The 20,957-nt window shown below is 43.1% G+C and overlaps 1 protein-coding gene across 3 annotated transcripts; it reads right to left on the bottom strand.

Moving 5' to 3' along the window:
- Positions 1–11: 11 nt before the first annotated feature.
- Positions 12–19,889, bottom strand: POLE2 (DNA polymerase epsilon 2, accessory subunit). 3 transcript variants are annotated; one of them, XM_086748217.1, is made up of 19 exons: positions 19,263–19,357; positions 16,635–16,735; positions 14,242–14,317; positions 12,753–12,830; positions 11,669–11,762; positions 10,349–10,423; positions 9,550–9,633; positions 8,931–8,987; positions 8,473–8,521; positions 7,397–7,469; positions 6,668–6,840; positions 4,621–4,710; positions 4,372–4,426; positions 3,463–3,522; positions 3,288–3,365; positions 2,764–2,872; positions 1,191–1,367; positions 1,003–1,070; positions 12–189 (listed from the first exon to the last, which is right to left on the bottom strand). In XM_086748217.1, exons 1-19 carry the CDS (start codon positions 19,328–19,330, stop codon positions 171–173), a joined length of 1,584 nt encoding a protein of 527 aa, XP_086604343.1. In that variant the 5' UTR covers positions 19,331–19,357; the 3' UTR covers positions 12–170. The 3 variants fall into 3 exon arrangements, with proteins under 3 accessions (XP_086604343.1, XP_086604342.1, XP_086604341.1); XM_086748216.1 differs by lacking the exon at positions 19,263–19,357 and adding an exon at positions 19,792–19,889 and having other exon boundaries at positions 1,003–1,367; XM_086748215.1 differs by having other exon boundaries at positions 1,003–1,367.
- Positions 19,890–20,957: the final 1,068 nt, after the last annotated feature.

Below are 20,957 nucleotides of genomic sequence, written 5' to 3' on the forward strand. Positions count from 1 at the left end.
TAACACCAGTGTCTTTTCCTGTAAAGGTTTATTTGTGTACAAAACTCACCATTTTTGGCTTTGATATTTATTATAAACAGTCTGTAATACATCATAAAATCCATGCGTCTAAAATGAGTGCTACAGGTGGCTTTAAAAGGCTCACTCTGTTTTTGGAGTCTCGCAGACATTCAGAGACCTTGAAGTTTGCTGAAAATACCAAACAAAAACAATAATTAGGGTTTTTTTTAAAGATAGTTCACAACACTATTCTATTTCTTGATCTATGAAAGACTTGTTAATGGTTTAAACTGTGTAAAGAGCTAAAACATCTCAGGACATTTTCTATATTCAAGTAAGGGTTACATGGGTCGATCTGTTATCAATTCCCTTGGGAGGCTGAGAAAAAACAGCTTCTGCAACAAGGCATCAAACTGAATCAGGCAAGGGAAGTTTGCACTTTCCCACTGGGTTCTACCATTATTATTTCCAACAGGAAAATGTTCATCACAGTTGTAAGCCCTCTGACACTTTTAAATATTTTTGGGTGTTGCAGCTGGCCTTTTTCCCAGTCACTGGAAGACCACAGTTGGAATGAATAAGTACAGACTTAAAATACATGAAATCAAAGCATGAAAGTGGCTTCTGGGCTTGATGATGATCACGAACCGAGAATTGTTCCTAAGTGTAATTAACCTATGTAACAAGGATCATCTCCAGAAACAAATCTGCTTCCCCATTAAGTCTCAGTTATTAAAAATAATATAGTAGAGACTATCTTTCCTTTTACTTTTGGTTCATGCTTCTCATCATCGTTATTTGACTGTCATTTCTAAATTTATTATTTTACTTTTAGTCACTTGGATTTCTCACACTGCCTAAATATGAAGCGTAAGTCTACACTAACTGCTAGAACATTGACATTCACTCTGTTTATGTAATTGATTTTCTGTGTTCCTCCTGATAATTAGAAAGTCAGCAAATAAGATGCTTGCTTTTAAATGAGAAAGTGAATATATTTACCTGTCTTCAACTGTCTTGTTGGAGGGGTAGAATACCTTGAATGAAAATCCACTTCTTGGAAATGATCCCTGTAAAGAAAAATGCATATACCACCCTTGTGTAAGTAAGATGCTGTACAAATAGCAAGAGACACGCTTGGATGTGACTGCACCCCCTTCTTGTTTCGGTAAAGCATACGGAAATCTTACAGGATTTATGCAAAGGCAGTCGGTGTTGGTGACAGTGAATGGGTCGTATTTATCTGCAATGACGAGCATGTCTGGCACGGGATACACCCTCAGGGAGTAGTCGTAGGCCCAGTACACGGGGCTGACGTACAGCGGAAGTGGCGTCAGGTGTCCTTGCGATAATATAGTCTTCACAAACTGCAAGATAAACATAAATCGTTAGTTTGAGCCATTTTCTACAAGTCCAACTCATTCCGGCACGTGCTAATGCCTTGCGAATAAAGCAGCTTTGAACCTGGAAATGTTTTCTGTGTATCTGACTCCCTCTGATTATTCATGATTTCTAGAGAAAAGCAGCAAGTTCCCTACAACAGTCAGCTGCTCTCTTGTTGTGTTGAGGTTTTTTTTTAAATACACAAAATCCTTTCTATAATATATCAGCCAATATTTGAAGATGTCAAAACGATTTCATCCATCAGACTCTCCAACAAACTGCAGAATCTGCTTACCTGTTCCTCCAACCCAGCAAATACCAACACTGCCGTAACTTTTATTTTGCAGGGCTTTTTCCCTCGTAGTTTTCCTCACAGTACCGGTTAACACCAAGACCCACACTTAAACACAGTCTTTTCCCTGAACTGGGGAAATTATTTGATTCCCAAATGATTTCAGTTCCTTTGGCTGTTCTCGGAGTTGCCCTGCTCCAGACACCAGCTGCCTCCTTTCATTTGTTTTTTCATCTGGCAAATTCCAGGGTATTTTGGTTCCTGAAACTCTCCCCTCAAGCCCCTTGAAAGCTTTTATTATCTCTAACGAATCGTGTAGCTGCCATGAGGCTCTCATGAGAAAGCCGTGTACAAGTACACGAAGTGATGGCTTGCAGCAAACGTGCACACCAAAAACAAGGTCCATCAGTGTCACAAAGAAACTGAGCAAAGGAAGAAAGAGCTAAAAGAAGTTTCTGAGTCAAACCAAAAAAAAAACCCCTATAAAATAAATAGAAACAGACTCCATCCGTCACCGCAGTGAGCCAGCACTGCCTGGATCATTCTCATTCAATTATATCAGTAAATCACATCAACTCCTGCTGTGCATTCATTAACCAGAATCATAACTCAGAGTGCTGTGGCGACGGATCAAAAGCAGGATTAAGACTTCAAGTGAGAAGGCAGAAGCAGCAGATGACCTTTTGGAAAAGCGACATGCTGCTTTACTGCAAATGTCACTGGTTAATTGATCAAATCTTTAAAAAAAAAGGTAATTTGTATTAAACTTTGCCTTTAGGAATCAATGTTTCTTGGTACGACATTCGTTGCCGGTGCACATACACCACGTGTCAGCTGCTACGAAGTTCTGCGTTCAAGGGCACCTGCAGTGGGACAGGCGGAATGACTCAGTGCCATCAATCAGTATCATGCCTTCAGTTATTTTACTGGCCAGATGTAAATTAAAGTAATAATACTAAATGTATAGATCCTTCTCGCAATCCCTCTTCATTACTCTTGCAACGTGTCATGAGAACGCAGATCAGAGCACCCTACATGCAGACCTGCTGCTGAAGAAGTCAAGGAGATCTCAGCAAGGAGCAACTCACGTGGTTGGGAATGTCCATGTTGCTGCTGGGGAAGCGGACACAGTTTCTGCACATTTTGTTTACCAAATCTTCACGAAAGATAATTATTTCTTGGGTGCAATATTGAATCCTAAATGGAAAACATTAATGACATGAAATAAATCGAGATTAAATTAAATATAGGGAGCTGCATTACAAAATTGATCTCCCTCTAATACAACAAAATGAAAAAGCACATTTGAATTAAAATAATACTTTTCCATCTTCCCTTCATTCCCTCCAGATTCAGAAAAAACCACAATGCCTTTGAACAGGATTTTTATACTTGCTATCAAACTTTTAGCACTACTTGCTTTCATCACTAATTTATTTATGTCTCAATGTATTTAAAACTAGTTACAATCAATACAAGCATTCTATTAATTTGAAAAATGTAAGACCAATTTTTCAAAAATTTGTAATTTTTGCAAATTACATCTGCACATAAATTAGTAATTCAGTAAAAGAAAAAACACATGAAAACCAGCAGTGGGTTACACTGTTACCTGCAAGGATTTGTGGTGAAAACTGAAAATGGCACCAGCCGTCGGAATTCCTCAGTAATATTTTCAGCCAGGGGAGGTCTGAAATAAATAGCAACAGATGTCTCAACCAAGACTCTTACCTCCTTTAACTACTTAACTCAGTATTCCAAAACTGGAAAAAGTGAAGCAAACTGACCTTGGTAAAATAGAACCAGGACCAGGGTCTTCAGGGCCAGGAACAAACACAAATCGGCTACTGTAAAAAATTCAACGTATCACATACAAAATGATCCTAGATGTCTCTAAACATTGGTTATATACTGCTGTTACTCCACAGATGCATGCAAATTACTAATTCTGCGGCAGAGGTGACAGCTCTCCCTGGCCTTATGAACAACATAAATCACAGCTAAGGCACAGGACACGTACCCACTCCTCGCTGAAGTGAAATAAACCTTAAAAGCTGTTCACCACGGAAAGGGGGCTGACTGTGGGAAGGGAGAGAGCCCAGTGTGCTGCCTGGCTCAGGACTCAGCGGAAATGGGCTCCAGGATCTCATACAGGGACCCGAGACAACCCGCAGCGGCACACCAAGAGAGCCCCACCGGGAGATGCGCTTGCTTACAGCTCACACGGAGCTCAAGAGCTGCAGGCTGTGGAAAGCAATTTCTATGAGCACGTACGAAAGCCCGTACGTGCTCGTAGCAGCATCAAGACTTCAACACCAGTTTATAAAGCAGCACTGCTTGGGCAGAAGCCTGCTGATTTCAAGAGAATTCCAGGAAAAAAAAAGAGGCTCACTAAATAGCACTTTTGGAGAATCAAGGGCCATGTTTAATCCATGTGGAAAATGTGCCAGGGAGAGGCAGTTTCACCTTTGCTCACTCAATAGCAGCTTCCATGACCAAGCTATTTTAGATACAATCAAAATCTTACACTGCTCCCAAAACAAACTTACAGCCCTCTTACAAGACCAGCTCGCTATCGGATCATAGCTGGCTTGCAATAATGAGAAAACATGGTATCTGTTAGTTTCTTAAAGTAATTACAGCAAAGGTTTCGCTAAATAAACATATTTCCCTTCTCATAGCACTTTGCTGGGTACCTTTTATGAATGCTGGGATATTCACATATAATATCTGCAAGAGCCTTCAAAGAAGCTAAAGTCAGGGAAAAAAAATGATACAACACCTGGTTAGACAATAAACAGACATTATATGAATCACCTCTATATTTCAGTACATTAAAAATGTACTTAGAAAATCAGGGTTTATTTTCTGCTATCTTAATTTGTTTTGCCATTGTTACTTCAATTTAATGTACATGTCCAAATGTATACGAAGACTTTTCCCACCTTTCAGTGACTGGATTTGATTTTTTCCATATGGTGCAGATGAAAAATTTCCACAAAAGAAAAAGCATGTTGGAGGTGCAGAGGAATAACCTGGGAAAACAGAGTCTTTGTGAGTAACAGCATCCATTCACTTCAGTCTCTGTCATCATTCAGCCTCCAGCCAATTCCACGAAAGGCAGAAACTGAAACAGCACATCAAGCTCTGCTGCTATTAAAACACCTGAACTATTTTCTTGATTATTTACAGGCCCAGTTCCAATAATACTGGTTGTGTGTATCCAACTAACTACTGACCCAGTCATATATTTACAGAATGTACAATTATAATAAATAATACAATTTAAAAATTCACTCTAAAGAGAAAAATAATGAGTAGGTAGCAATGGATTGCTATTAACCTCCACGCATCACTCCAAGGGCTCTAGCAACATTTAATTAGCTCTTGGCGTTATAAAGCAACAGTAACTGGAAGTGCCAGAGCGTTTTAAGAATCTGACGAATCCTCACAATATCACTAACCACCCAGAAACACATGCTTTACAGCAGAGTGAAAAAAGAAACCCGATTCCCACCCCTAAAAGGAAAATAGAAACACCTCCTCAGGCATTCATCTCACGCGCCAGGTTACTCTCCGTTTTCCTACCACGCAGTACCAGACTTGGATTTACTTCATTATTTTTCAATCCAGTTGGTAAATAGGACAGAATTGTTTATATCAGAGAAATGGCTCATCGATGTTTTTTTCCTTGCTCTTCCACTCGGCTATTATTTTTAGTTTACAATTGTGAAGCTTATTACTTGCCTATTAAAAAAAGGCTCAAAATATGAAATGCATTTTATGCATCTTTGCCAGCTGAGTTCACTAGGTTGTGACTGAAGTCCCTCTGTTACTTCAGCATATGCAATCTTAGGTCAAGTTCAGTTCTCCACAAGGATCTTGCCAACTTTGATCAAGACAGTGAACGGGTTTCCTCACTTCTGGATGAGTGTGGTAATTTGTGTCCAGTTTTCTTTAGGCGAGTAGCAGTTTCCCACCCTTAATTTTATGTTGCTTATTTTTTAAAGCAGCCACCCTCTCACACTTGCATTCTACCTAAGACAGACAGGACAAGCTGTTCCAAAACTGCTTTGGAATACAAAGAAGCAATTCACAGATCTCGCAGATGCCTGCTACCCAAATGTTATCAACATTACTAATGTAATGATGCATGGAAGAAACAGTTCATGTTTTAATAGTAACTGGCGTTTTTTCCTTGGTAGAATCAGAAAGCATTTGAGGGACTGCTGATCTCTGATGAACTAAGAAGTTTTCTTTAAACTAAGCCTAGGAAGAACTTTAAGGAGCAAGGGAGACATTCTTGTCAGAGCACATAAAATGGCTACTGTCCAAAACAACATCAGTACTAAGTGATTTATGAAAAGAAAGTGTCAGCTTGCAAAAATATGATACCATCCAATTTTTAAAACCATTAGAGAAAGATCCAAAAGCAATATAATAGCAACTACGAAATGCAGATAGCGGTCACTAAAATTGGAGTGAGACTTCACTGTCTTTGGGCTTGGGATCAGTGGGATCCTACCAAAAAAATGCAACAGTTGGGCTTCTTCTAGCTTTCTCAAAATGGATGTTCATCAAAAACACACAATACAGTAATAACAGGACTCTTGAAAACTGCTGCCCCACTTTCATTTAGACGCATACTTTTGAAAAAAAGGCACACAAACCACTGTCTGCAGTCAGGTGTCCAGCTTCACCTGCTTGACAGAGATGCTCCCGTCAGCAACCACACGGTGAAGAGTTCACACAGCTAAACCAGCAGAAAACTAATTCTCCAACAAAGGCAATTAGTTTTCTGCTGAGGAATTCCCTGAATTAGCTCACCAGTGGGTCAGATTTCCCAGCCCATGCCAAGGAGGGGACACAGCCACAGCTGGGGACTGAGGACCAGCTAGGCATCAGACTGCACTCATCAAGGCTGCTAAGGGCTAAGGAAAATGGTAAAAATTCTCCAAAACAAGGCTCACAGTCAAAGCAGTTGTCACCTACCTGAAAACATTGTGTGAAGCTTTTCCAGTACTTCTCCTTGGTCCAGCCATACATCAGAAAGAAATACAAACATGGCATCTTCGTTTTCATCTTCCAGCTGCTTCAGTTTTGCAGAAGCCTTTACCGAAGCTGAAGAAGGCCCTCCAAAGAAGTTTACATTCCCATAGAAGGCTCTACATCATTAAAATATTCAAGTTAGTTCTGTTTTCTTCCCAAATCATTAGTAGTTTTGATTATTACTCACTTAAGCCTTTTTAATTATTATGATTATGATAGGCAGCTCAGATGGTATCAGTAATCATCTAGTACTTCACGGAGAAACCAAGGAAGAGAAATGGCAGTCACCTGGATATAAAGCAGGTTTAATTTAACAGATCGTCTCAGGGTAATATTTATCCTCGGTTCTCTCCCCCATCCATTCCTTAAGCAACAAGGAATTCCTTATTCCCAGGTAACAGTTATCTAGTTTTGCAGCTAAGAAGGGTTTAGATCCCAATTGTTAATAATATGCAGAACCCAACAGCCTCTGGAAGGGTTTTTCTCCAGTTCTGGTCCAAGCAGACGAGCAAGTTCCAGAACTGCTTCTTTAACACTGTATTTATTTTGAAGCATTTGAGGAGGAGGAAGAATAGCAAACTTTAATGTCAGAGAAATTCTAAAATAACAATGCGCTTACTTAGAAACCCATAACAAAATACGGAGTGAGGCTGCCGAAAGTCAGTTTTATACCTAGTGGTAGCAGAAGGCTCAGTAGGCGGAAATCCAAAAGCGTTCACATGAAAAACTTCATCTTCGTACCAACCTAAGCGATTTTTGAACAACAAAATAACCTTTAGTTTTTCTAACAACAGCATGTCCTAGACGTTAGTCAGACAGTTGGCAGCTGTGCTACATAGCTAGTCCCAGCCTCCATCAACCCCCCTCTTGTGACAGCACCAATCCCTGTGCTCCTTAGTGGCGAACACTACCTGGCTCAAAACCAGGCTGAGCAAGAAACCAACTATTTTTCATTTTTACCCGAGACACGTCTTTGAATGGTTTTGCTGCACAGACACATAAACAACCTTCTCAACCCAACTGGGTAAGAATGTAGGGGAACAGGAATCATTTTTGCTGGCCCTGCCCCGGAAGAGTCTCCACCAAACTGCACCCCTTCTCGAGAACTGTCCCATCTGTTAGAGGAACAGAAGCAGCAGGGTGATACTTGTCCCCACTGTCATTTGTGCTCCTGATTTCTATTTACTTCATACATTTTAAATATAAAATCCATTACGAGAAAATAGACCGGGATTATGTATATTGCACAGAGTGATATCCTGCAAACAGAAATGTCAGTTATTTTACTAAAATAAGGCTCCAGAACTGCAAGCCTTACATCATCTTAATGAGAAGACTCATGAAAGCCTCCGAAGGACCGAAGCTTTGCCAACAGAAAGCAGCATTTTCAAACCGTTAAATCATACTGTTTGGTTATCCTAGTCTGTCTGCCTAATCTAGTCACATCTCCTCCAAGCATGTCGGAGCCAGGCTAACTAAGGCCAACCCTCAAAGCTGCTACGGATGCTCACATACCACCAACACCGCTGACAACCACAAATTTTGCAGAGCTCTGTTCCCTGCCTCCAGAGCCCACAAGGTAACACGAAAGGCTTATGGACAAAAGTCTCGGTCACAAACTCAAGTTTTGGTCAAGCCTCGTCAACGTGAGACTTGTCTGTTCAGCCACGTCTGGCAGACATGTAGCTGTGGCAACAGCTCTTAACAGAATAATTTATTATAAGCTAAGAAAAAACAGTCTGCTTTACCTTCTGCCAAAACAAAGCACGATTCAGTGTATAAACCGCTGTGGAACTGGTGCAGAAAGGTTAAGAAATATATTTTTCTCAGATCAGGACTCTTAAACTAGAGTTCTTTAGCCAAAGTTTGCTTTCCAGCTGGTGTAATCCATTTGGACACGACTGAAAGTTCAGAGGCTGCCTAAAGAGCTAGGCAATCACCTGGTAGGTGAGCAGGTAAGCTCACAGACAGCCCGCAAACAGGAGCACGCCCTGCTTCCACTAGGAGGAATACTAACCTTGTCCTAACCCTCCCCGCGAAACGGCACCGCGCTGCAGCAACCAAGCAATTTCAAAAGAAGGAGAAAGATAGAGCTGCAATTCTCAATACGTAATATTTAATGGCTGGTATTGATTTACTATTCAATTTAAAATTAAACAGCTCTGTAGGAAGTTTCTTCAACTCCTGCATCACCAAAAAAGGATATGGCTTTACTAAGGTCTATCTGGACGACTCCTGTAGGGTCTTCTAGGAAAAATTTCCCCTAGAAAACAGGATTAATCAATAAAGCAAAATACAACGAAACACATAAATGCTTCAATCAGAAGCATCTATCAGTCAGCATTCAGAAATAACTTAGCCATTTTTAATATTGTAAGCTTAGAACACACCAGCAGAACTGAAAACAGTGCAGTTTACAGCAGCGTATCTTAGCACCTTCCCTTCGAGCTGCTGCCGTTCGGATTGCTGGCGCAGCCCTCCCCTCCAGTCACAGTCCAGTGCAATGGCAAGTCCAAACACAGTCATCAGAAGCTCCAACATTTCAAGAAGGGGCATGCCTAGAAAATGTAACTGGTCCTGATTGCTGACACAAAGCATTACAAAATTCTATACTGAGAATACAAAGACAGTTTCCCTCCTACACTAGCATCAACTGCTTGTGGAAAAGTTTCTTGTTAGGGAATGGATCTTGCACCACCGACATCGATGGGAGCCCTACCGCTGGCAGGATAAAGCGGTGAGATATTTAAGTTTTCTCATTTTCTAATATATTGTAACACTGAATGAACGGTGACCTACATACTCCACAATAAAAAGCAACCTACCTCCTTAAGCTGAGTTATCATCCCAAGCACAATCACCTCTCCCACTTTAGCTGTACTGCCCAATAGAGTTTCTATTGTTTTAAGCTGGAACCAAAGGCAAACAATCAAACAAAAATTAAATCAAACTCTCCACACGTCTATTCTTAACCAACCAAGACAAAGCACCACGCAGCACATGTGTTTACATAAATACACAAACGAGCTATGAGAGAATCCAGGCTCATTACAAAAATCAGTGCCATTTCTGAAACGTTCTACACGATGGCATGCTGTGAACAGGGAGAAAAAGGAAAGCTGAGTAAAGCAGAAGCTGTTATTTGACACCCAGTGGCACATACAGCCATGTTCATCTTTTTTAAAAAATATATAACAACAATATCATATAGGGAGAGTATTTAATATGAGAAAGCTGAGGTGGAAACAGAACGGACTAAGGTTATGACCTTATTCAACTGTAGGTTTGTGACTTCAGTGCTCACAAAAGAAAGAAGCAGGGAAAATATCCCCAAGCAGAGGGAAGCAAAGTGTAACACGCTGAACAGCTAATGTCCCTCCACCTCGGGAAGCCACGTTTCTCCTGCACTTCACAGCTGCTTTTGAGTGGCTTGGTCATCATGCCGATCTGAGCCAAATAACTGCATTTTTGATACATAGGCTAAAAATGAACAAAAATAACTCAATTCCATTGATTAACCATATGGGATGTAAAACTAAGATGTCACTGGAGAACTATTACTGCATTAAAGTGTAACACAAATACAGTTGACTTTGCAAGAAGAAAAAAAAAAAGATTTTTTACCTGGAATTTGCTTGTACTGTCATCAGGATGAGCAACGACTGCTGAAGGAGTAAACAACTCATGTCTATGAGTCCTCTGCAGAAACCAAGATTGAAGCAATCCAGTTTAAAAATAAATGAGCACTGTCAAAAAGTCAGTTCACTACACCACTATACAAAATACTTTTTAAAGTTCTCTTGCTGTATTTTATCCAGCAATGTTAAATTTGTTAAGCATAATCAGTCTTGTCAAACTTCTGACAGGAATTTGCTTCGAAGAAAGAGATCATCAATAACACCGGGCAATTAAACTAAGCCGAAAAAGTAACAGCAAATCTGTAATGCTTTTAAAATAAGTTATTTCTGACTACCTGGAAGGAAGGGGTGAGACAGCAAGGAAAGGCAAACTGTATTAAGTGCTAACTACATGAAAATAAGTAATTATCCCTTCAGGGCAGAGCCTATTAAAAGTAAGCTTTTTTTTTTCTTTTTTTTTTCTGTTAATAACAGGAGCAAGCTACACTGACAGATAAACTACAGAGAGCATAAAGAAAATGCATTGTAGAAATTTTCACTTCTTCCACTGCTTCTCCTGCAGTGTGAAAGCCTCCCCTTGGAACAAACCCACCGCTACCAGCCCATGAAACACAGGCAGCGATTCCTATCAGCAGCCCTCACCCAGGCAGTGACTCAGCCTTCGCTTTTCTGGAGGTCAGAGTGCAGCACACACAACAACCAAACACAAAACCTGTACCACGGAGAGCCTCTGTGAAACCATGAGACAAAGAGGTGCAATAGCACAATACAGTCCGAAAAAGGAGGCTTCAGAAGGTACCCTCTGGATGCCTCCTGCTGCCGTTTTGTGCCAATGTGCTGGTTCCAGCAGGTTTCACTAACTTGTATGAACTACAGCGTCTTTAGTTAATGGTTAACTGGTCTTCCAGTTTCCCAAACTGCAGCATAGATACTCCTAGTGTGCGCAGCTGGGTCCAGAGCCACTACCTACAGCTGCTGCCAATACCTCCAGCTACCATCACGGTGGTGCACAGCAAGTCACGTTGGGAAACGCTGTTCTGAAGCTGCTTACAACACAAGACAAGATGCACGTGCCACCAAGAGATGACAAGGGGTGGCTGGCTCTCACCGAGCATTCTGAAAACTGGAAAATTAATAAACGAACTAAACCAGGCTGAAAAAAAAATAGGATAGATCCTGTTCTTATTCAGATTTTATTTAAACTGCTCACAAAAGCACCTCAACAAAAGCACTGTTGTGCACGTAAGAATATAAAAACCAGCATTTTTTTGTGTATTTTATTAAACAAAGCAAAACTTTTTCTGACCTGTTGTAAGATGGAGTAGCGTTCACGAAACAGCTCTGCTTTATCTCTGGCAGTTCCAAATAAATTTGGTGCAGGAAAGTTGGTCATTGACAGACTGCAAGAAGTTTAACAAAATCAAGATTAAAAAAGGTACATTCCACACACAAAAATGACTTATTGATCCAGAAGTTGTAGGAGCTGCAAAGGCTATAACACTACTGCATAATTTATTTCCTCAATGAGGAAGATTTCTGCTAGGAATCCTGCGTTTCCACATTTTGAAAGCTACATCCATTTAATTTCCCCCTAACTCACAATCCTTGAGATTTATCTTTCCACCTGAATGGGCCTCTGCAGAAATCAGTTTTTAGGAAAGCAGTTATGTCTTTAAAGCGGCCATGAACAAGAGTATTTTCTTCCTCTTGGTTAGCAGATTGTCTTCATGGGCTTCCCTGCTTCCAATAGCCTGGAAAGCTACAAAGTGGCACTGGAATCAAACTCCCAATGCAAACACTCAGATTGCTTTTGCTGGACCGGCAGAATCACGGACCAAAGCTAGAAAATGAGTTGCACATTGCATGAAGGTCACCGCAACCCCTCACAATGAGCACCGCTCTCCATTCCTCACCTAACACCGCTTCAAGATTTTTAAAAGCACAGTTTCTTTTTGGCTCCTCAGCCTGGGCTGCTTGCTGCTAAAGGTAAATTCTTTAGCTAGCAAAACATCTACAACCAATTCACTAGATGGCACAAACAGGGTTGGACATTCTACTATCGGATAAACACCTCAGTTTCAGAGCCAGTATCATCACAGGCAGCACAGAACACAGAACACAGGGCCACAGGAGATACAGAGCCCCACTTCAGCTTCATCCTGCTGGGCTGAGAAAAACCCAATGACACATTTATTTATGAGCCAGCATTTATCAGACTCTGATGGGGTCTTTAGAGATTAATAAACAATATTATCTCATTTTCTCACTCAGGCTTGAGATGAGCGGACCCAAGAGGGAAAGACTAGAAAGCAGATTTTTAACCATACAGAAACAGCAAGGATTTTTTCTTAGAACAAGAAGTGGTTCAAACTTAAATACGCAAGACTTACGGTAGAAACTTCTTTCTTTCTGAATTATAAATATAACGTGGAATATCAAAGGCTCCAATAATGTTGAAAACATTTTCTCTGCAATAAGAATACATTTACAACATTATCTGAAGTGGATGAAACAAACAGTAACAAAACTTGTTGAATAAAATTATATTCATTTTGTTCACTACCACCCTGCGTTATCACCATTTCCCCTACTGGATACCACTGCATCTTCCAATTCAAAAAAGGAAACTCTTCAGAAGTTCGTTTAGAAACGAGAGAGGGATACATCTTCCTCTGCTATCTTTTTTGACGACAGAACAGCCTTGGCATGGTTAATGTGAATAGGTTGAAACAACGGCCATGCACAACTCTTCAGACTATTAATCGAGTTGATATCTCCCATTATATTTACCGGTGCAGCTCTCTCCTCTGATCCCTCTCATCTCCCTCTTACTGTAAGTGAATCAAATTCATCAGAGCAGATAAAATTATCCCATGAACCTTCACTGAGGCTTACAAGCGCAGAACAACCATCATTGCCCATCAGACACTGACGTCTTAGGCTTCAGAGTGCATTTCTTACAAAACTTTGTCTTCAAGCTTTCTGCAACACAATTCAAGAGAGTTGTACAGGCTGGCCCCGTGATCTACAGAGCTTTTCCCTTCAGGACTCTGTACTGAGAATCTGTGCATACAGACTTCCCTTCTGGGCCGAGAAATACATTCAGTATATAAAGTGACACGAAGAAAAGTCACACTGAAACCATCCGTGTCATAAAGGTTCCAACAACAAGGAAAAAAGTAAAAAAACCAAATTTGCTGCATACTGAGAAACTGGGATCACAGTATCTAACTGACGTGCCTAGCAAACTATTTATGTTCATGCTTTGCATTACGGTGTCAATCCACAACGTAAACACTAAAGGAAAGACATCCATCACAATCACAAATAAAGTTCTCAGAAGCTCAAGTAATTGCTCTCTGCTTTGTTATCAGACAGTGAAAATCAATCACGGTTTTCAAAAAAACAGCCCTGCTATACAAAAAGGCAGAAACAAGCACCATGGAGGAAAACTCTTCCAAGTGCTTTCAGAAAAGCAGTATCTTACGAAATGCACAAAAATAACATCGGATAATTTTGATCTAGAGAAAAGGAAATAAAAACATGAACTGAAGTAACAAATTCCCTCTGCATTGTAACTGTTGGTTTATTTTATTTCTTAATAGTCAACCCGTATCACATGTAACACATGACTACAGCATTTTAATTCCTGGATGTCAGCATTACATTTAGAATCCCCTGCAGGCCTATCCCTGTGAACAAATTTTCTAAGAAGCACCATCACTAACCTTCAAAGACAGTACCAGGAAGACAAAAGCACACAGCGATTACCACATGTGTAGCACTGCAGAAAACGCCTGACATTTATTTCCCAAGAAGAGATAAGGGAATGCACACCAACTCCCATAAACCTCAAATAAAAAAATAATGTCACCGTACATAGCTTCATCTGATGCCTGGCTACATTCTTGGACGGCTGCTTCCACCGTGGATTGTTCAATCATGTTAGATGACACTGGAAGTAAAATTTCAAAGGATTAAAACTGCAGCCTATGGCAAGTGGTAAGAAAGAAAGTAAGTAGGCCTCAAATATTTTACAAAAAAAAAAAGGTTCAGTCTTCTCAGAGGAATGTATTACACAAACAACCATATTTTCAGTAAGCTAATGACACATGCTGTTTTCTCTTTACAAACGGATCACTTAATATTCTTACCAGAAGGATACATCTCTAGCGAAAAAATAACCCACACACATACTGTGCCCACCGTTAATTCACTGAAGATGGAGAACAAGACAATTGCAGTTTATGCACAGCTGCCAAATATACTACAAACGTGTTAGATCTGAGCTTTCACATTCTGGAGGTTAATTTTCTTCCAGAACATTATCACGCGGATTGCTGCCATAAATAAGCACTCAAACGGTTTAACACCAGTTTGGAGACAGGCACATTGTTATCTTCATGGATTTAAACTGATAATTGAAATTTTTAAATATTTCTAAGCGATAATGTTTTGCTGAATTTCAAGGGAAGCCAAATCAATGCAGATTCACAAAAGGACATGGTCAGCATTTCCAAGCCTAACTGCTGGGCTCCTGGAACAGAAACCAGCATATGAAAACCTGCCCCTGAGCTCCCTGTTCAGGGCATGGGACTTAAAATCACAATTCCTGTAAGACAGTGACGAACAGCAGAGCAAAAGGGGCACCACGGGAGCTAGCAGTAATCCCAGGAGAGACTGGCATGTCTGAACTGCGTCTCTGCCCCTAACCTCAAACTACACACAGACCTTAGCTGGACAAAAAGGGAATTCATAGCACAAAATTCCACTCTGGACAAAAACCGGTGTTGGTGAGTACACCGACATTGGCCCCAGAGCTTCTTGTACAGACTCAATTTTTTTCAAAAATATGGATGCATTAATTTGTACCAGCAGGCTTTATGCTAGATCAGGACCAGTACTTCAAATTGGTTTTACTCCCTGTTTGATCAGCTATGACCTGTTATCCCACGCCTAGAATAAGAATACAAAGCCTAAGTTCTGGAGTTTGTGCTCCAGTAAAACTATAAAGCAAGCACGTGCCCAGCCTTGATTCAATTTGGTTTAAACAGGGGAGGTTGGGAAGGTTTCCTGAACTCATCTGAGGCTTAGTACTTGTTTTAGATCACATTTATATGGATTTGAATCTCCTCGGCTGAAAACTGGAAGTGAGATCAAGTTTCCTAGTTCTCATGAGCTCTGTAAACACACGGCTATGTCAGGCGTCAGTGCCACCTCTGTCAGACACATTCTTTAACTAAAGGTGCTGCAACTCCTACGTTTTGTGCTGTCAGACCGTGTCAGCTATATTTTGAGCTACTACCCCATGCATTTCATGGCACTCAGGAGCAGGAACACCAGATCTGCGAACCTCAGGACATACTGTCCCAATTAAGCAGGAGGCAATCCCCAGACAAAGTACTCCTGCCAAGATGATGGAGCTTCAGGCATGCTCTGAATGAAACGGGTCATGAGAACTCCACCAGCAAAAGCGCAGTTCTTTGAGCGTCTCATGTTTTTACGGAATTTTCCAGTTTTCTGGATTGCACTTTCGGACAGGGTAATTTATGGAATTTGATGTACTTTCACACACCAAGCAGATGCAGCTGCTCCAGTGCTGCAGTGCCCCAACTGTTCACCAGCACCTTCTGCCCAGTGCTACTGTCACAAAATCCGGCTGGCGTAACAGAACCCCAGCATCGGCCTTGCTGCTTCAGAGAGTATCCAGGTGATGGTTAAACTCCGCCACAGCTGCTTTAAGTTAAGATGCTGGACCATTACACTGGTGCACTTGCATCTCCCACTCCGCTTGGACGTGAGGGCAGTGATCTCTGAACGCAGGAACGCAACTGTTTCCTCCTTGCAGTCCCAGCCAGGCGCCTAGGATCAGAGCTGTCAACGACCCTAACCCTTTTCTGGACCTGGCCTCCTGAATTATTATTTCTTTGGTTTATTTTAATATTTAAAATTATCGTTTCAAATGCAAAGATGCCCACACAAACTCAGGTTCGGTGCTTTTAGTAACTGGCATTGAAAAATTTCACTACTCTTGAAAAAATCAGGAGGTACCAGGCTGTCAACTTTTAAAATGGCAAAGTTCTACTACCTTTTGCTGACATGACAAACTTCAGTATTTAAGAAAACAAAATGTCAACAAATACATTTATCTTGATCAATCTGGTAGACTAGAATGACACCTCAGTGCATATGCTGCCAGCAATTCTGTCTAAATAACATTATAAGAGCAAGATAAACTTAGCAAGCTTAAGAAAAATAAATCGTTTACTTACAAGGCCGTTTTTCAACGGCATCGATGACATTTTCAATTACATCGTCAAGTTCTACTTCACTGACGGACTGAAGAGCTTCGGTAAGATACTTTAGAGCATCCCTGATTCCAACGAAGAAAGTCAGCTCAAAAAGCAACCAATATTCAACACAGTTTATACAAATTATGCCAATTTTGGCAGATGTGCGCATAATCACTAAATGGCTTGTGATTAAAAAAGTAGAAGTAATTAGTACTGCATAATACTGCACTAGTCTAAGTCAAAGAAAAAAAAACATCAGGATTGGAAACACTGAGGATAAGGAGGTACAGCAAACCTCATCTTCACACAATCATAGAAAGACGCATGTCAGAAGGGACGCCTAAGGTCTCCTGGTCCAGCTTTCTGTTCTAACAGCACAGCCCAGCCGCACTGCTCCCAGCAATTCAGCCAAATTCGGCACATCTCCGAGGATGGAGTTCTCACAGCCTCTCTTGGCCCCGCCCTGGTGCTCAACTACTCTCCTTGTGAATAATTTTTTCATAGGATTGTACAGAAGTCCATGTTGGAAGGGAACTCTGGAGACTATCCAGTCCAACTTTCACTGAAAGCAGGGCCTTTGATTGTGCCATCCAGGGTCCCATCGAGCCAAGCCTTGAGTATTTCCAGCAAGGGAGATTCCATCACTTCTCTAGTCAACCTACTTCAAAGTTTAATTGTCCTTAGAGTGAAGATTTTATTTAAACTTGTGCCTCTTCCCCTGTCACTGTGCATCCGTGAGAAGAAAGTACCTCTCTATTCTCTATAACCACCTTTTAGGAAGACTGGGATTAGCTCCTCCTGAGCCTTCCCTTCTTGAGGCTCAATAAACCCAAATCCTTCACATTTTTTCCACATCAAGTTCTCCAACCCTCTAACCATAAGATGGTTTGGGTGGGAAGGGACCTTCAAAGCCCACCCAGCCCAACCCCCCTGCCAGGAGCAGGGACATCTCCAACCAGATCAGGTTGCTCAGAGCCCCGGCCAACCTGGCCTGGAATGTTTCCAGGGATGGGGCATCCACCGCCTCTCTGGGCACCCTGGGCCAGGGTTCCACCACCCTCAGTGTAAAAAAACGTCTTCCTTATATCTAGTCTAAATCTACCCTCTTTTTGTTTAAAACCATCACCCCTTGTCCTGTCACACCAGGCCCTGCTGAAGAGTCCCTCCCCACCTTCCCTGCAGCCCCCTTTGGGCACTGGGAGCCGCTCTCAGGTCTTCCCGGAGCCTCCTCTTCTCCAGGCTGAACAGCCCCAGCTCTCTCAGCCTGGCCTCACAGCAGAGCTGCTCCAGCCCTCTCAGCATCTGCGTGGCCTCCTCTGGGCCCTCTCCAACAGGTCCATGTTTTTCCTGTACTAAGAGCCTCAGAGTCGGACTATCTTGGTGGTCCTCTGCTAAACCCTCTCAATTTCCTCATGTCTCTCTTGAACCATGGGGACTAGAACTGGGCAAGTGAGATTTCTTCTGTTGCAATCTGTGCTTGCTGCCTCTCACCCCTTTGCTGTGCACCAGCTCCTTCTTGCTAAGTCCCCGTCAGGCAGTTGGTTCATCTTGACCCTCTTTTCCGCAGATTGAGCCAACCCAGCTCTTCCTGCTGCCCTTACAGAGCAAAAGCTCCAGCCCATGGCCACCTTAACAGCCCTCTGCAGGATTCATTCCAGTTTATCGGTGCCTCTGAAATTGGAATTATTTTAATTCTAAATAATACGAGAATTAGACATCCACTTCTTCCCTCATCCTTAGACTACAGTCTCGCAGTTAAAGATAAGAATTTTCTTATTAACGTCATCTGTTGGCCAATCAAAACTGGCATTTTGGTTAACAGCCTGACCTTCAAAACGTCTCGGTTCATTTAACCGTGGGAGTTGGGAGCTCTGAACTCGGGCTCCTCACTAATGAAACTGCCAGGTTGTTGTCCAAAATAATCACATCCCATCCACGCCAGAAACAAAATGGAACTAATATTAACGCACGATCTTGAAAAATAGAAGCAACGGAGCCCCAGGCACTCTTATAAATCGTGACACCTTCCACTGCGAGCAGAAATGGCTTTTCTTTGACCTTGCAATCCCTACTGCACGTGGTTGTGTACCTTTGGAAACATCATTTCTTCCTCTGGCAAGAGATGCTGAACACAGAACCGTCAAGTGCAACTCGGGAAAGAGATCCTAGAGTTGCCAGGGATAGCGGCAGAAAAATAAAACCCCCAAAACCACCATCAGGGAGGTACCAAGGGGAGACCATGGGTGGCTTTTGGTGCTACCTAAACCCACGGCGCGTGCTGCACTGGGTCAGGTCCTGGGTGGAGGTGGATGGAAGAGGCCCACAGCACCAAAACAAGAGGGCTGCGGGGGAGCGAGTCCGAAGGCCTCAGCGTGAGGAAAAGAAGGAAAGGCACCACCATATCCCCGAGGAGGCGACGCGGGGGGGTGCGGACCTGCCCCCCACCAAATCCCACAACGCGAGGCCCGAAAGCGGGAGCTGGGCCTGAGGGAGGGCATGAAAACCTCCCCCACCGCGGGCGGAGCGGGTACCGGGCCGTCCCCAGGCGGGCTGACCCGCACCGCACCGCACCGCACCCCCGTCCCCCGCCCGTCCCGCGCTACTCACGCCCGCAGCAGGAGCCCGCGCAGCCGGAACGCGGAGCCCAGGCGGCGCCGCAGCCGCTCCGGCTCCATGGCGGCCGCTTCGCGCCAAACGGCACCGCGCCGCCCCCGCCCCGGCCCCCGCCCCGGCCCCCGCCCCGGCCCCCGCCCCGGCCCCCGCCCCGGCCCTGCCCCGCGGCGGGCGGAGGCTGCGGGACGGCCCCGCCGCCGCGGCCTTCGGGACTCCGGGCCCCCACACTCGGGAAGGGCGGCGTGGCGGGAGGGATCCCCGGGGCTGGGGCGGGCCGTGTCCGGTGCCTCCCGTTTGCTGATGTCCGGGATCACCCACCAGGTTGTTCAGTGAGTTTCAAAGAAATGCAGAGGAACACCAAGGACACCAAACATGCTGCAATAAAATTACCCGCAGCATTATGTTGTTGCTTCACAGGCAATGCAGCTCACAATACTTCTGCCCTCTCTTCTTTCCTTGTAGGCCGTGGCGCGGGTTGCACTGGATCTCCAGCAGCCCGGAGTCTCTTCAGCTTCAGTTTTACCTGCCATAAAACATCCATCAAACACGGCCAGTGTGAATCAGTCTTGCTTGTACTCCTGCGGCTGAGCCTTGTTTTCACCCATTGACGCCGTGAGTCTGTTAGGTGGCACGGGATGCTTCTCTTCCATTCTCCATTTTTTCTCGATCAGCCTCTCCTAAGGTTCACCCGCCCTGGGTCAGGGCTCTTGGCAGCCTGCTAAAGTTCTGCGGTCACTCACTTGGTTGTATAATATCGTTCATAACTCTGCCTTGCCTTTAACAACTGCTTTGTAGGACTCTTTCCAAACTGGGACGGTACACTGGGACCTGGCCCTTTCCCTTACGCCCCTACACGCTGGCAGGAACTGTCTGTCCTACCTGGGTGCCAAGTTTCCTAGGGCAGCTCTCAGTTGCCCAAGAGTTTCGTGCATGGTAAACTCTCAGTTCTTCAGTTCATCACTACTTATGTGCCAACGCTGTCAGACAGAAATCCCTTCCAGCTGGTTCTGTCTTGGCCACAAGCGCATTACGGTCTCCATGGCTGCTTTTACGCATAAACAGGGAACCGCTCTTGTACACAATTTTCCCTTTGGCCCTGAGCAGTTGAAGTCTGTTGCAACACACCGAGTCCTGGTATAGAGCACGAGAAAGAAATACACTGCACCTCACACAGTTGCGGTCTTGTGGGGCAGCTGCCTGCTCTCCAGATGAAAAATGATTGATATTTCATTCAAACACTCTGAGCCACATCTCTCAAAGTACAGCTTTATTCTGCAGAAGGCTCACAAAGGAGCTCTGAAAGAAAGTGCCTTGATCAAAAGACTGCAGAGATAAAAATGTCAGTCTATTTTCTACAGTCCATTCTCAACCGCATAATTTGTAATTACTCCTCCTCATCTGGGAGCAAGCTCACGGGTGAAGCTGCATCTACTCTCTTTAGACGAAAAGCTACCATCTGACAGGTCTCAGCTATTTTGGCAGGAAATATGATCCACTTTTCATCTCAGGCACGCAGCTAGGTGCAAATTATGAATCCAATCCTTATGTAAGTTCTTCTGTTTGCTAAGATTACCGCTTATTCTCCTTAAATAAAACCTAATTTTGACATTCAGCTTATGTCTCACCTGAAAAAGGAAGGTATACCTGGAGAAGGAATGTATTCTTCATCTAAAAAGAAACTAATTTTCT

Source organism: Chlamydotis macqueenii, chromosome 5 (assembly GCF_036417535.1).
Source record: "Chlamydotis macqueenii isolate bChlMac1 chromosome 5, bChlMac1.mat, whole genome shotgun sequence".
In the NCBI taxonomy this organism is placed as follows: domain Eukaryota; kingdom Metazoa; phylum Chordata; class Aves; order Otidiformes; family Otididae; genus Chlamydotis; species Chlamydotis macqueenii.

What these genes read in the sequence shown, in the direction of transcription:
- POLE2 (XM_086748215.1), bottom strand. Translation starts at nt 19,330, where the DNA reads ATGGAGCCGGAGCGGCTGCGGCGCCGCCTGGGCTCCGCGTTCCGGCTG. An exon ending in TATCCCAGCATTCATAAAAG is followed by an intron (nt 3,523 to 4,371) that starts GTACCCAGCAAA and finishes AATTTTTTACAG; the next exon opens with TAGCCGATTTGTGTTTGTTC. An exon ending in TTCACCACAAATCCTTGCAG is followed by an intron (nt 2,873 to 3,287) that starts GTAACAGTGTAA and finishes TTTTCCATTTAG; the next exon opens with GATTCAATATTGCACCCAAG.